The 16006-nt window shown below is 41.6% G+C and overlaps 2 protein-coding genes across 8 annotated transcripts in view; one reads left to right on the forward strand and one right to left on the reverse strand.

Moving 5' to 3' along the window:
- Window positions 1–16006, reverse strand: part of LOC128102265 (zinc finger protein 431-like) — a 118748-nt gene that overhangs the window by 23735 nt on the left and 79007 nt on the right. The window contains exon 2 of one of the 7 annotated variants that reach the window (XR_008215373.1): window positions 15888–16006. The exons of the other annotated variants lie outside the window; for them this stretch is intronic. The gene's annotated coding sequence lies outside the window, so the exon portion shown is untranslated. The remainder of the gene's footprint in view (window positions 1–15887) is intronic. 7 annotated transcript variants of the gene reach the window in all.
- Ccr2 (C-C motif chemokine receptor 2) lies at window positions 4180–15881 on the forward strand. The gene has a single exon (XM_052725924.1). The coding sequence runs from the start codon at window positions 4411–4413 to the stop codon at window positions 5530–5532; it is 1122 nt and encodes a 373-aa protein (XP_052581884.1). The 5' UTR covers window positions 4180–4410; the 3' UTR covers window positions 5533–15881.

Here is a 16006-nt window from a genome sequence, read left to right on the forward strand (position 1 = left end):
TGTTGGGTGGGACCATCCTTTGGGGATCAGGTGATTAAAAGGAGACAACTAAGGGAGGAAAAGTACTCTGCCTGGTCATCTTCTAGGCATCCACAGGTTTACTTAGCATGCAGAGGGCTTAAATTTCTAGAACTTTCTACCATGAAATCTTTCACTCTAGTATATATATGGGCTAGTCCAAGTCCAGAACCAAAATATTCCATTTAAATATACCTTTTGCTCTTCTCATGAGGGCCACACAAGCTGAAAAGACCCCCCCCCCCTTCTAAAAGGCAGCTTTCCTGCAGCCCTGGGTGTTAGGTTTTGATACCCAAAGTGATACACAGGCAATACCTTCCAGTCACTTTGTTGGCTCCTTGATATGTAGGGTTAGATGAATTGCCTAGTATTTTCCATAACAGCTGGAACTTCAGGAACTGACTAGGACTTAGTACAGTGTAATTATTCAGACACATACATTTTCATCTTGACTTTCATCAGAGATCTCATTTAGTTTTTGCAGTCTAGTGATATGGTTCAGTGATGTGAAATGCAAGCTTGTAAAATGTGACTATCATTGAAGAGATGGAAAAATGCTGTGCTATATAGGTGGATATAAATAACTTATGGTCAATATCAAGAAAAGGTATTCTTAACAATCAAGATCTAATGATGTTACATCGTATAATTTTATAATTATAAATATAGACTTGTGTGCACTCATTCAGTTAGCATTTACTGGTAACTTTTAGGCAGATGAAATTATAAAAGTGAGAGATTAAAAACACTGCCACTCCTTAACCTCAGAGAGGTGCATAGTATGCAAAAGATAACATGATAAGTGCTTACTTAGATTTCACAAGAGCAGAGTGATCTGTCAGAAGGTGCAGATTAGGCTTCACAAGAAAAGGGGAATTTGAGTAGGAGGTAGGATGAATAGGAGCCATTTTAGGCCAAGGGACATACACATAGTAAATCACCAAGGCATGAAGGAAATGGAGAGATGATGGTTGTAACTGTGCACAGGACTGGGAATGTGAGAAATGACTGGAGATGAAACTGAGAAGCAAGTTGCCCTAGTGAGTGGATCAACCACTATGAGGTCCCACCAAACTGAAATCATGTGGCTATTGGGGGTTTCAGGCTGAGGAATGCATATACAATGTTAACTGTTAGAGCAGACAGAATGAGAGGGATGAGCTCTATATAAGGAAATGTCAATGTGAAGTGAGTAGTGGATGAGACAAGAAACCAGCCGCTCATAGAGCCAGAAAGGATGAATTTGACAAGTATGTAGGGGTAGAACTCATATGATATAATACTAACACAGAACATTTATCTGTAACATATGCTGTGCTAAGTCCTCATCGCTGGTTCACAACAGCTTAGTTTCTATACAGGGAAACAGATACTTGACTTTAAATTACACAGCTTTTATGTTAGAGTCAGGATTTTTTTAATTTTTGAGTTGTTTTTTTTTAAAGTATGTGTGCGTCTGTGTTAGTGAATGCCATATGAATTTAGCTACCTGTAATGACCAGAGGAGGGCATTGGATCCATCATGGGTGCTAGGAACTGAACTTAAATCATCTGCAAGAACAACAGTAGGTACTCTTAATTGCTGAGTCATCTATCTAGTCATCTAACCTGGAGGCAGAATTTGAACCCAATCTATTTGGTTCTGAGGGACAACCCTTAATTATCTGAAGAGGAGTGATTTGGAATAATACCAGAGTTTATGTATTACACAATGTAATAGATGGTAATAACTAAGATCAAGACCTCATAATTTGGTCAGCAAGATAGTTCCTGTGTCAAAGTACTTGCTGTGCAAACCTAGCAACCTGAGTTCAAATCCCTGTAGCTTGTACAGGAGGGAAAGAACAGATTGCCCTCTGACCACCGAACATGTATAGCAGTATATGTGTATGTCTCTTCATGTATAAGTCATAGTAGATGCTAAATAAATATTGACTGTGTGGACAAATTCATGAAGAGATACCATCAAATAGTGAAAACATAAACTAAGGTTTTGGAGAAGGTGGGATTTGAACACAGAGCCTTGGAAAATAGGCATGCAGGAGAATCAGAATCCTAAGATTATATGACATAATTCAGCCAATCTGAATTAGAAGAATTTTGGAGCAAGAAACAAAAGGTAAAAGGGGGCAAAAGCCAAGTATAATGCCTGGGAATTTTTATGGAATGAGTAATGAGATGTCACAAGAAAAATATATAAGTATCTGTGAGTTCGAGGCCAGCCTGGACTACCAAGTGAGTTCCAGGAAAGGCGCAAAGCTACACAGAGAAACCCTGTCTCGAAAAACCAAAATATATATATATATATATATATATATATATATATGTAGTCAGGTAGGAATGTCCTCTTAGAAGCTAAAAAAGAAGTTTAAAAAAAGATTCATCTGTTTATTTATTTTGTGTAAATATGTGTGCCTACTTCAGTTTATGTGAATTAAGTGTGTACAGGTGGGCATGGAGGTCAGAAGGTTATAGATCCCCCAGAACTGGAATTACAGGTTTTTATGAGCTCCCTGTTGTGGGTGCAGGAAACCAACTTGGGTTCTCTGCAAGAGCAGTAAGTGCCTTTGACTGCTGAGTCATCTCTCCAGCCCCCTAAACAGGGTTTTGAATAGGGAAATTAATACTCAATGAGAATGAATTTGGAACAAAGTTAAAGCATTTACATTGGGTTGTCATTGAAACCTTGTCAAAAGAAGTGTGGGAGGATGGTGGAGGCAGGAGTTGAGAGGGTTATTAGAATGCTTTTGGATGCAAGGAATGGATGATGCAATTTACAATGGGTTATTTTCTTTCTCAAATAAGAAGTCAGAAAGTGAGCCCCCTTTGTGGTTTCTGTACAATGTCTAAGTCTTTTGTTTATAGTGCTAAGCACCAAGCTTATGCTAGGCAAGTTAAAATAAGAGAAGGGGCCAGCAGTGTTTCTTCTGTGTCTCGTCTCTTTTATTGGGGAAGAACCTCCATAGAAACCTCCTAATTACATCTTATCATTCAGTGATGTGTCATACTCCTGTTCACCACATGCAAAGGAGGTAACGAATCCAGACATGCACTGATGTAGTGGGTAGCCATTCCAGCTTTGATCTGGAAGTTCCAACCCCCATTGAGGCTTCGGTAACTGTCACGCCTACAAGGTGGGGCCAAGAGAGGACCCTGAAGACCTGAGATCCAGGTGGGCCAGCTCTCTTGGTTGCTGGACCCTGGATGCTGGAGGTAGACTGAGCAGAGTTCTCCAGACAACACCGCCAGACTGAGCCACACCTTTCCCAGACCCTGTAGCCTATCCCTTCACTTGTAAGTTACCCCACAAAATAAACCTCCCTTTTAACTATGTGGAGTGGCCTTAATAATTTCACCAATATCTGGCACCCAACATGGGGCAAATTTCAAAGGCCTGGGTGGTTCCCACCCTCAGCTTCTGAGCCCAGCTGGTGGGCACTTGAAGATGCAGGGTACCACCTGCAGAGTTCTGTAAAACCAGGAAAAACCTACACAGTTTCATTCCTGAAAAGGAGCTAATCCGGTCTCAGTTCTGTGGCAAGTTTAGTCCCCAGACCAATGAAACCTTTGTGAGTGAGGCGTTCCCCCTACTCCCTGAGTGCTGGCTCCCCGCCCTAGCCTGAGGCTTTCACAGTTTCTCCTAGTTAAAATAGACAGGGCACTGTCCCCAGCGCCACCCTACTCAGGCACAGAGAGGGCTTGGAGCTGTGCCTGCTGGCAGACCTGGAGCTCTGCAGGTGTTACCCTGTAGCTTCAAGTGCCCACCAGCCGGGGAGGAAGCCGAGCTACCCAGGCCTTTGAAATTTGCCCCATGTTGGGTGCCAGATATTGGTGAAATTATTAAGGCCACTCCACATAGTTAAAAAGGAGGTTTATTTTGTGGGGTAACTTACAAGTGAAGGGATAGGCTACAGGATCTGGGAAAGGTGTGGCTCAGTCTGGCAGTGTTGTCTGGAGAACTCTGCTCAGTCTACCTCCAGCATCCAGGGTCCAGCAACCAAGAGAGCTGGCCCATCTGGATCTCAGGTCTTCAGGATCCTCTCTTGGCCCCACCTTGTAGGCGTGACAGTTACCGAAGCCTCAATGGGGGTTGGAACTTCCAGATCAAAGCTGGAATGACTACCCACTACACACCATTTGTAGCCTTACGATGAGAAACATGCTCACCAGGGAATATCAAGGGTGTTAAGGAAATGGTTACCGAGTTGACAAAGTGTGTCTACTATGAGGAATAAAAGGAAAGTGATAAACACATGGTGTCAAGAAGACGACTATAAAAGAGAAACTGAAGACTGGGATGCTGCTTGAATCAGGCAAGGCTATTTGGATTAGGGAATTTGACATTTGTGTTATAGGTAATCATTTTGTTCTCTGTCCACAGAAGCAAGGGAAATGGAAGACAGTGATATGTTACCTCAGATCATCCATGGCATACTGTCAACATCTCATTCTCTGTTTACAAGAAGTATCCAAGAGCTTGATGAAGATGCCACCACACCTTACGACTATGATAATGGTGAACCTTGTCATAAATACAATGTGAAGCAAATTGGCGCCTGGATCCTGCCCCCACTCTACTCTCTGGTATTCATCTTTGGTTTTGTGGGTAACATGTTGGTCATTCTCATCCTGATAAGTTGCAAAAAGCTGAAGAGCATGACTGACATCTACTTGTTCAACCTGGCCATCTCTGACCTGCTCTTCCTGCTTACTCTCCCAGTCTGGGCTCACTATGCTGCAAATGAGTGGGTCTTTGGAGATATAATGTGTAAGTTATTCACAGGGCTCTATCACATTGGCTATTTTGGTGGAATCTTCTTCATTATCCTCCTGACGATTGATAGGTACTTGGCTATTGTCCATGCTGTGTTTGCTCTAAAAGCCAGGACAGTCACCTTTGGGGTGATGACAAGTGGAGTCACTTGGGTGGTGGCAGTGTTTGCCTCTCTCCCAGGAATTATATTTACTAAATTCAAAGAAGAATATTATCATCACACCTGTGGTCCTTATTTTCCATTAATATGGAAGAATTTCCATGCAATAATGAGGAATATCTTGAGCCTTGTTTTGCCCCTGCTTGTCATGATCATCTGCTACTCAGGAATCCTCCACACCCTGTTTCGCTGTAGGAATGAGAAGAAGAGGCACAGGGCTGTGAGGCTTATCTTTGCCATCATGATTGTCTACTTTATCTTCTGGACTCCCTACAACATTGTTCTCTTCCTGAACACCTTCCAGGAATTCTTAGGACTGAGTAACTGTGTGGTTGCCAATCACTTAGACCAGGCCATGCAGGTGACAGAGACTCTTGGAATGACACACTGCTGCATCAACCCCGTCATTTATGCCTTTGTTGGGGAGAAGTTCCGAAGGTATCTCTCTATATTCTTCAGAAAGCACATCGCTAAACGTCTCTGCAAACAGTGCCCAGTTTTCTACAGAGAGACAGCGGATCGAGTGAGCTCAACATTCACCCCTTCCACTGGGGAGCAAGAAGTTTCAGTTGGGTTGTAAAGCAAGTGGCAGTTTGTATTTTTTGGCAGGTACCAGGAGCAGTTTGTATATGGTAACAAGCTTCAAAGACAATGAATCTCACCTTTGGGTCTCGACCCCTTGGGGACTGAATGACACTTTCACAGGGATTGTCTAAGACCATCAGAAAACACAGATATTTACATTACAATTCGTAACAGTAGCAAAATTACAGTTATGAAGTAGCAACAAAAATATTTTTATAGTTGGGAGTCACCATAACATGAGGGACTGTGTTAAAGGGTCATAGCATTAGGAATGTTGAGAACCACTACTCAAAGATATATTGAAGAATAGAGACCTTTAAATCATGTATCCAGGAACCTTAGGATTATGCCAAGACAGAACTACATCACTTCTTGTATATATAACACATGTTCGGGCAACATTCTAGAATAAATGTTGATAGAATCTTCAGCTTTGCAGTGAACTCATCTCTGTCTCTAGGAAGAGCCTCATTGCCTTGTGTTAATACTATTTTGCCAATCTTCACTATGTTTCCCCTTATTTCTAACAAGATAGGCATGGAATGAACAGGAAGGAGGTTGTAAGGGCATCAGAACTGAGTGAGAAGGAAGAAGAGATAAACATTGTTGATCCTGGATGAAGATAAGATGAGCAGGGGTCTTTTTCACTTGGAAAGAAATGTCCTGGTCTTTAGCTCCATCTCCCATCTGTATTTAATTATGAAGGCTTGCTTTATCAGGTTGTGGAAAATCTGGGAACTGTAATAACTAGTTGGGAACTTTATTTGAGCCCCATGATCCTTTTATACATAACTGCATAGCACATTTTTGCTTTGTTATTTTTATATATGACAAAATGGAAAATCTTCAATATCACACTCCATTGCTTACATGTTTTTCAAGCCACATCTCCTCACATGGTATTTATAAAATTATTGTTTATAAAATATGCATCATTAGTGGTTAGCCTAAAAATAATAAAGGCTCTTTTTTGATCTTTCCAGAAAGAGCAAAGACTTGAGGTAGTGAGTGACCAAGAATGGGAAGAAAAGCCAATCCCTCCATCAGGCATAGAGAGCTGAAGCAAAAAGACAGGGGATATGTGGAACAATACCACAATAGCAGGGATGTGTGTTTGGAACCACATAGAATCAGAGGCAAAATGGATGCCTCAGCACTGAGGAAAGGGTGCTATCTGGGTGTGAATTGGTTTTATTTCATTGCTGCTATTTCCTGCTGCTCCACTACTTTTGCACCTGCCTCTTTCCCGTTGGTCTTTATTTCTTAACTGCCATACTTCAAACATCAGTGGGCCTGAGGGAAGTATGTATGAAACAGCCAAATATGAAACCCTAGATAGTCCCAGAAGAGAAAATGCACTGGGTATGTTTTTGTGGGCAAAGAAAGGGATGGATGCGGCAGGGACAGAAGCTCTTGCTTTGGAAATTATACTCCTAACCTAAGAACATATCTTAATTACCAGGCAGGGTAAGCCTGGATAAAAAAGATTGCCGATGGAGTGGGAGGAAGTGTGTCACAGACTATCTTTCAGTGCCTTATTTTTGGATACAAACATAATTCAAAGATTTCAAAAAATCAAAAGTAGAAAAAATAAAAATCAAGACTGGAAACTTTAACTTTTAAATGTGATGAAATACCTCTATAAGAGGTTTTACCTTGCCAAACTTGAATGTGTTACATTAGTTATAGAGAAAATTCTGGCTTTAAGCATCTGAACTGACATAGACAACTCTGGATTGACAGGGCCTTAGATTTGTGATCTGTGGACTTACCCAACTATGGTGATACAGAGTCTAAGCCATCTTGAGCCCAGCACATGCTACACAGATGTCATGTCAGCAGTGTACTTGTTCTCTCAGCCTTGTTTTCCCCAAACTCCTTTTTATCATTCTTCCTAGATGTGCCACTGGTGATAGATTGTCCTTTGGGTGAGTGGGGATCCTTAAATCAAGCCAGCTTCTAACCAAAGCTTTAACAATTTAATTTACAAAGAAGAGGACTTAGACAAATTCCTTCTCATAAGAAAAATATCTCTCCTGAATTGAACCAAGAATGTTCTTCCCTATCCCATAGTATGTTTCTCATCTGACGAAGCAACAAACAAAGGAACAGACAGCCTGGGAACTGGAAGTCTTTGTGGTTTGGCTTTGCTACCACATGATGAGAAAAAGTTTCTGGAAGAAGTGAGGGATAAGAGTATCACCTTCAGATATCCTAATAGTTTTATTTTAATGATGATGAGATGTAAATATTTTTTAAAAACCTATGATTTGAGAAATAAATCAGTGCTCTATCTATATTGCTAGAAATATTAAAAAGAAACAAGCATATGTTTTGTTATACCAATGTGGTTGATTATTTTGTTCACAACTACACACATCTTCCCCTGTACTACTTCGCAATTCCACATACCTGGTACCTGCTGGAGAGGTGTGACTTACAGCCTGCCTTCCAGGCTATACACCCTTCTGCAGTTATTCTGCTAAAAGACAAACACAGAGAACTCTGCCTTTTCCAATTATAGCTTCAGCATGGCTGGCGTGAGCCTCTTTTCAGCAAACTAAAGCCATGCATCTTGGTGAGTGAGAAAATAAGAGAAATGAAGCTAGGACCACAGCATGAAGAAGAGGAGCAAAAATCCATGTCCACTATGATAAGCCAAGGGGATTATTTGTTAAGACAATGCTAACTAATACAGATGGGAGATAATGTTTATAAAAAAATGTTTTTCTACTGTGGGATGCAGTGTGAAAAACAGCCTGAGTGTCTACAGATTGGATGGGCAAGGTAAAAATGGATGTCACTGTCATGGCCTTCATGTCCTTTAGACCTTGCAGTCCAGGGCCCTGGAGAGTGGTATGGGTGCAGAGGGCTCAGATAGGATCACATGAACAAAGGGGAAGAAGAATATGTAAGACTTTTTTGAGAATCCAGAGGGTGGGGGACTAACTCAATGATGGTCATGCAGCACAGTATGAACATCTACAGTAGGATTTTGTTGCCACAGAAGAAATTGCCTTGTAGGAATTGTCTGTTATGTGTTTCCATAAGTGAGCTCTAAATTCATCTGGGGAGAACCTTTGAGTGGACAGTTGGAGGAAAGTAGGAATGAGGGGAAGAAAGGCCACCATACCAAGGGATGGGTGTTTGGACAGTTTTGGTGGAATAGTGGGCTTGACACTGTTCCTAAATGGCCTTTGGTCTGTGCTGTCAAAACAGCTGGGGAGGCTGAGTATGTGCAGAGGACCCTGCAGCTGCCTGAAAGGACTCCAGTAAAACCTATCCATCTGCTTTTACTCATTGTTTAGACTTCTCTGACCAATGAAATTACATCAAATGAGAATATCCAGCAAAGTTGACTACCCAGGTATCTCTACAGAAACACATCATGAGAGAAAAGGAGTCTGGGCTGAGTGCTCCTGCAAGGCATCTCAGGAATGGGGTGGGAAAAGAACAGGCATAGGTTTAGGGAGTGACCAATAGAGGCTAGAATTTGTTAAAATATGGATACTTAGGCATTTTGTCTTAGTCACTGTTCTATTGCTGTAAAGACACACTATGACCATGGCAACTCTTATAAAGGAAAGCATTTAATTGGGGTTTGCTTACAGTTTCAGAGGTTTAGTCCATTGTCATCAGGGTGGGGAACATGGTGACATACAGGAATAGTGCTGAAGAAGTTGCTGAGAGTTCTACATCCAGATCCACAGGCAGCAGGAAGAACAAGACACTGGACCTGACTTGGGCCATTGAAACCTCAAAGCCCACCCCTAGTGACACACTTCCTCCAACAAGGCCACAGCTACTCCAATAATGTCATACCTCCTAATCCTTTCAAATAGTGCCATACCCCGGTGACCAAGCATTCAAATATATGAGTCTATAGGAAGCCATTCTTATTCAAACCACCACACATATTATCTGTAACTTTGAGAAGCTTCTGGTATGGTGTGATATGTGGTGAATGTGTATGGGAGGCAGGGGAGAGGGTATATAAATCAAGACTTATATCCCTGCTGGCCCCAGCATAAAGCTTGTGCCATATCAGCTCAGCAATTCATAAGCAAAGGTCAGGGAACTGAATAAAGTTTTGGTTCATTGACTATTAAACCTCCTAATGCAATCTATTTGCAATATGAAATTATTTTCTTTCTCCTGAATAAAGTTCAATTGGTTCTTAGAGTCAATTGGATTCGGAAAGGCTGTGCCTAAAGTAGGTATGAGTTCTGCCTTTTCTGTCCCAACTCCACCCCTACCCTCAGCCCTGGTTTGTGGTCTGCCTCAAGATGACCTCTAGTGCCTCTCCTTTCCAGGCATAGCTAGCCATGAGGAAAGTGGATATGACCAGGAGAAGGGCACATATTTCTTTACATAGCTGGTCCCTGCCACAGGCCCCTCTGTGTTGACAAAAATGCCAAGAAAGATGAACACTGATGTGTTTTTCCTTCAGAGGACCCAGAGCTAGTAAGGATACCCATGACCACCTATTAGATATTAGATAAGTAAAATCTCCTTCAACTGGGCTTTTTCCAATCCACCATTTCTTGGGTGATGATGTTACCTGTCTCTGATAGTGGGCTCCACAATACAACTGTAGCCTGGCTGCCTCTTTTGGTAGCCATGCAACCTAGTGAACATGAAGTACATATCTTTGTTTCCTCCTGCCTCTAGCCCCCAACTTCAATTCCACCCCTTAGTCCCCTGTTCAGCTAACTGGCTGCACTGTGAAGGCCCATGGTGTAAGGAGTTCTGCCCTTCCTTTTTGTAAGCCCCCATTTCAAATGTGATTCTCTCAGAGCCCCACTTAGCTCTGAGAGGAAGAGCCTCATCAATCTTGTCCTCCTACTAATTGGCTGCTTATATAGACATTAGGAAGAGTTGATGAGACAGCACAGGGATGGTTCTGTCACTTCTTAGTAAGCCCAGGAAAGGTGTCTAACCCCAAGTGTCAGTGGTTTCCTCTATAATGAAGAAGCACTTAACACTTCTTGACCTCAGCCTTAGGTTATGGTTGCCAGTTTCACAGTGATCAGAATAGTCTTACATAATATCCTGTTATGCATGGAGCTGCAGGTATGATCTGACCCACTGAAGATGACAGTTAAGTGTTGTAAGCTTTAACTGGTGCTTAGATTCTGTTACCATCCCCATCCTTACATCCATGCCTTTGAACTGTTCTAAAATAAAGATTCCAAACACATTGGGCAGAATTCCAAACTGAGCTAAGTGGTTTATGCCATGTCCCAGACATATCTAATCAAAGTAAACAGCAGACAGTCTCTGAATATTACATGATTTGATATTTTTCATGGAGCATGTAAATGGTGTATAGGCTGGAGAGAGGGTTTTGGTTTTCATTATGAATGTCTAGAGGACAAAGACAAAAATGGGAAAATAGCACAGTACCTCCCAATTCCAGTTTTCATGACAAGAGTATGTAGCATGAATCTTAAAAGTTCTTATTAACAAAACCAAACCCAAGGCCAGGTATTGGGGTGAATGCTGGAAGATCAGAGAAGCAGAACAAGCCACAGCTACCTCACTTTGCCAATTCCTTAGCTGATCCTGTATCCTCAGACTGGATGCCTCTCTGCTGAAATGTGCTGCTCAAAAGCCTAAAAGCTTAACCAGGCCCTAGTTCCTGGTCCTCACACCTTATATACCTTTATGCTTCCTGCCATCACTTCCTGGGATTAAAGGTATGAGTCACCATGCTTGGCTGTATACTTGAACATACAGAGATCCAGGCAGATCTCCACCTCTGGAATGCTAGGACTAAAGGCGTGTGCTACCACTGCCTAACCTCTATGTTCGATATTGTGACTGTTCTGTTCTCTGACCCCAGATAAGTTTATTAGAGTGCACAATATTTTGGGGTACACAATACCACCACATGAGTATGAGACAGAAAGTAAAGAGTCTGGGAGTCAGTGAACCCAAGTATCATTGCTGAAGCACACAGGTAACAATGTGTGACATTGAGAGGTGATGAGTAGAATTTTCTTATTTTTGTAAGGACTGGAAGGAGTCTCTGGCTACCCTGATAAAGGTAGCCTTGTGGGCACTAGGGACTTCCTCCTTGACAGGACAAAAGAACATTGACAATGACAATTAGTATAACATTGTTCCTGTTAGTAAATTACAGAAGAGATCTTATTTGATCTGTAAAACACATGTAATGTTGTGATGTAGAGCAAAAGATACCAGGCAGGAGGAAGGCAGCATCTGGGATTTCCTTTTTATGAAGTTAAAAACCATCTGATCTATATAAGGTCAGAATGACACTTACCCCTGGGCAAGACAGAGGGCACCTTGCTGGTCCATAGGGAAGATATATTCCTTATCACCAAATCTTGATGGAGTTTTATAACTATGTAAATCAAAACTATCAAAATTATACAATTAATATATAAGACTTCCATTAAAACTACAATTAAAGAAATATATTCACAATAAAAATGTTTTTGAGACAAGGTCCCACTATTTAGCCCTAGCTGGCCTGGAACTCACTATGTAGACCAGGCTAACCTCATACTCAAAGAAATCTACCTGTCTCTGCCTCTCAAGTGCTATGATTAAAGGTGTATCCCCACTATACCTGGACCATAAAAAAAATTAACAGCACAAGGAAATGACTGTGCCACAATACTGAGGAAAAAAATTATCAAAAAACCTAGAAGCTAGAGTGGTGTATGTGTGAGAACAGTTTGAAAGGGTTCATGGGAAAGGTTTAGGATTGAAATGTATTAAAAGGGGGGCTAGATTTTGAATTATGAGAATATGGCTACTTTTATTTTTGTTTTCCTCCACTTCTTCTTATAATTAGACATTTGTCTGAATGTGGTATATGCATGTGTATGTGGGTTCAGGCACCTGTGTATGAACATGTGGAGGCCAGAGCTCAATTTCAGGTGTCCTCAATCACCCTTCACCTTAATTCTTGAGACAAGATCTTTTACTGAACCAGAAGTTCACTAATTGGTTCGACTGGCTGGCTAGTGATCCCCTGGGATCCTCCTGTCTCTGTCCCTCAGGACTAGGATTAAAGGCAGCACTGCTACATTTGGCTTTAAAAAAAAAAAATCTGAGTACTGAGGATCCAAACTCAAGTCCTCATGCTTTCAGAGCAATCACTTTATCCACTGAACTGTCTCCCCAGCACTAGACACTTGTTTTTTCAAAAGATTCATTTACTGTTTCACAGCCCATCTTACACTGACAAGGATTTGAGATGAAGTTGCTGTGTTCTTGTGTTCATGTAGGTGGCCCCTTGAACTCAAAGGGAAAGATCAGCATCTCCCTATTTGCTGAGGATGCTCTGAATATGGGTTCAGGGATATTGTGGGCAATGAGAGCAAAGCAAGGAGAGGGAAACTGTTATAATGGCTAGTGATGGAGAAGTTACTGGTATCCCAGAAGAAGACTGGCTTGAGATACTCCACATGGCCATTGAATCTAGAGGGACAAACTAATCATAAGATCATTTCATATTGGAGTCTAAGTACAACATATATGAGAACAAAGTAATGCAAACTGAGATGGACAAAGCAGTAAGTGAAGCAGAGACCAAAATCCAAGTTGTAGCACAGTGTACTATTGTTGTAATGCCCAGAACAAAGTTTATTTATGAGTAAAGACTCCTCCATGGGTCCATAGGTCCTCATTTCCTTGTGCATCTTGAGACAAACTTCTACCCAGGAGCTGACTGGAACACATCTCTGGACCAGGTACTCAATAGAGAGAGGGTAATACCTTGCTCAGCTGGGCTTCTTGTTGCAAACTGTGATCTTGGCCCTGGCTCTGTTCTAAGGCACACTGCATGATCTCTGGTAGCATTAATTCTTTCATGCATCTTCTAGCACATCACTAACAGGAGAGACAATGGAATTTCAGAGATGAAGTAGCATGCCAAGTCTACACTGGAGGCCCTGTCTGAGTAACTTCTGAGCCTGTAGAGCTTCTCCACACTGCCCTCTGGGGGTGAGCTATAGCTCTCACATCTTCCACTACCCTATGAAACTATCTCAGCCCAAGCTAAGCCCTAGATCTACATGGAAACAATAAGACTCAGTAGTATTCACAAATGAAATTATAAAATTTGTCTAGCAGCACTGGAGAGGTCTACCTCAGAGAATGATAAAGAAATGAAGATTTTTAAATTGTCTTTTTTTTAAAAAGACCACTGAGTGAGTAACTAAGAGATTGCTGTTTATTGTGTGTGTAGTTTGTCTATATACTTGCTGTAGTGCCTCTTATTGCTACCACTCAGAAAATTAGTCCCCAGGAGACAATAATTGAAAAAAATAAAGCAGGTTTTATGGAGGATGCCAGTCACCTGGAAGGAAGAAAACTGATGTCTCAATTCCCCCCCTTCCAAGTTGTTTGGGGAAGTGGGAATATTTATGTGAGGACAAGATTAAAGGTTCTGTGTAGACTCAACATTCCCAGGAACCTGAGTTAGACAATCCTGTGCTAGCCAGAGATGTTAATCACCTGGTGATGGTCTATTCTTACCTTGAAGACAAGGTGCTCTGGAGTGTGGAGAGAAGGCCATATTTTGGGAATGAGGAATAAGAATAAAGAAAAATGAAGTTACTGAAGGCAACAGCCTGTTATAACAAACCATGAAGTGACTACTGTTATTCAGCCTAACACACACATGAGGCAGCTGATGTGAGTCAAGTGTGGCAGTCTGGATGCAGAAGCCTTGCTTGGGTCCATGTGCTAGGTTGCCTCATGAAGATTTAGGGACAAGTAATTTTGCTGTTTTAAGTTCCCTTGCCTTCCTATAGGTCGTAAGTCAAAGCTGCTGCTTCCACAGCTCAGCTGTGGAAGCCCAGAGGGGCTCTTGTGTGTCATTGGCAGCTCTTTGCTGTCGTTCCTTGATGTCTTTAAAAAGTCCACCCACCATCCAGCAGACCTGATATGGCCACATATAGCATTATCATATTATCCTGAATTTTATCATGCCCTTCTGTTCATTGTTGCATGAAAAATCCCCTATGGCTCCAGATAAATTATGTTCTTGAAGTGAGGCACTCCGTTGTAGCATGAGTCTTAAAAGTTCTTATTAATAAAATCAAACCTGAGGCCAGTTATTGGGGTCAGTGCTGGTAGATCAGAGAGACAGAACAAGCCACAGCTATCTCACCTAGCCAATTCCTCAGCTGGTCCTGTTTCCTCAGACTGGAAGCTTCTGTGTCCTCATTCCAATGGCTCTCAGCTGAACTGCTGCTAGAAGCCTGAATGCTTAACCAGCCAAAATGCTTCTAGTTCCTGGTCCTCATGCCTTATATATCTTTCTGCCTTCTACCACCACTCCCTAGGATTAAAGGCTCACTCCCTGGGATTAAAGGCGTGAATCACCATGCCTGGCTCTTTCCAATGTGGCCTTGAACTCACAGAGATCCCCGATGGATTTCTGCCTCTGGAATGCTAGGATTAAAGGTGTGTGCTACCACTGCTTAACTTCTATGCTTAATATTGTGGCTGCTCTGTCTCTGACCCCAGATAAGTTTATTAGCATTCACAATATTTGGGGGAATACAATACCACACTCTGTTACCTTCAAATTTGGCATAGAGTAGGTACTCATAAATGTCTACTTAAAATGCATAATTATGTGTCTCAGCAGCTGCTAGATTTAGGGGAGAACCAAGAAATATGTTTAGTTCCCAGGAAAATATGTGGTAAACCCTTTGATACTCTTTTGCCAGTTGCTTTAATTTGCACAGAAGAGTCATACCGAGCAGTAGGACAGAAGGGGAGGATGGGTAAAAGAAGGAACAAGGTTCTGTTCTGTAATGAACCTCCTATCTGATGTTAAATTGGCTGGATTTTACTTTAACCAAGAACAACTATGAGGAGAACAAACTATGTTCTTGCCCTTTTGGCTTTACCAGTGAGAAGCTGAGGTATTGTGTACATTATTTGTCACTTGAACAGTGACTCCCTTGATTCAAACGTGGGCTTTGAGTAATGGATACAAGTGTTCTTTTAGCTTTAATACTCTTTACTTCTTTCTAATTTCTAATGGACTGTGGAGTTGGATGAGCAGAGAACATAAGTAAAATAATGTGAGGAGGGAAGCTCCTCAATAAAATTTCAGACCAGAGCTACCTTCTATTTTCTGCTTTAAATGTAATTAAAAAAAAAAAAAAAGAAGAACTGATCCAACACTCCCACACATAAACTGAAACACTACGTAATACCCTTTCTCATAAGACTCCACCCCCTTTGAAAGAAATTGTGTTTCTTACTTTATACTGTCTATATGTTTGATTTGTACAACACTCACAGCCAGAGGAGCTGAGACATCCGTTTCCCCTACAAGAAACTCTGGTAAGTCACCTCTCAGCCCTTGGCAGGTCAGTTAGCTCAGCTTCTGTGATGAGTAAAAACTTCAACAGGAAATCCTGGGAGGACATCTGTCAGCACCAGGTGCTCACTGAATTATCTGAAAATACAAT

The sequence above is a fragment of the Peromyscus californicus genome, unplaced genomic scaffold (assembly GCF_007827085.1).
Source record: "Peromyscus californicus insignis strain IS unplaced genomic scaffold, ASM782708v3 Scaffold_11__1_contigs__length_118956290, whole genome shotgun sequence".
NCBI lineage: Eukaryota > Metazoa > Chordata > Mammalia > Rodentia > Cricetidae > Peromyscus > Peromyscus californicus.

Coding starts and splice junctions, on each gene's coding strand:
- Ccr2 (XM_052725924.1), top strand. CDS start 4,411: ATGGAAGACAGTGATATGTTACCTCAGATCATCCATGGCATACTGTCA.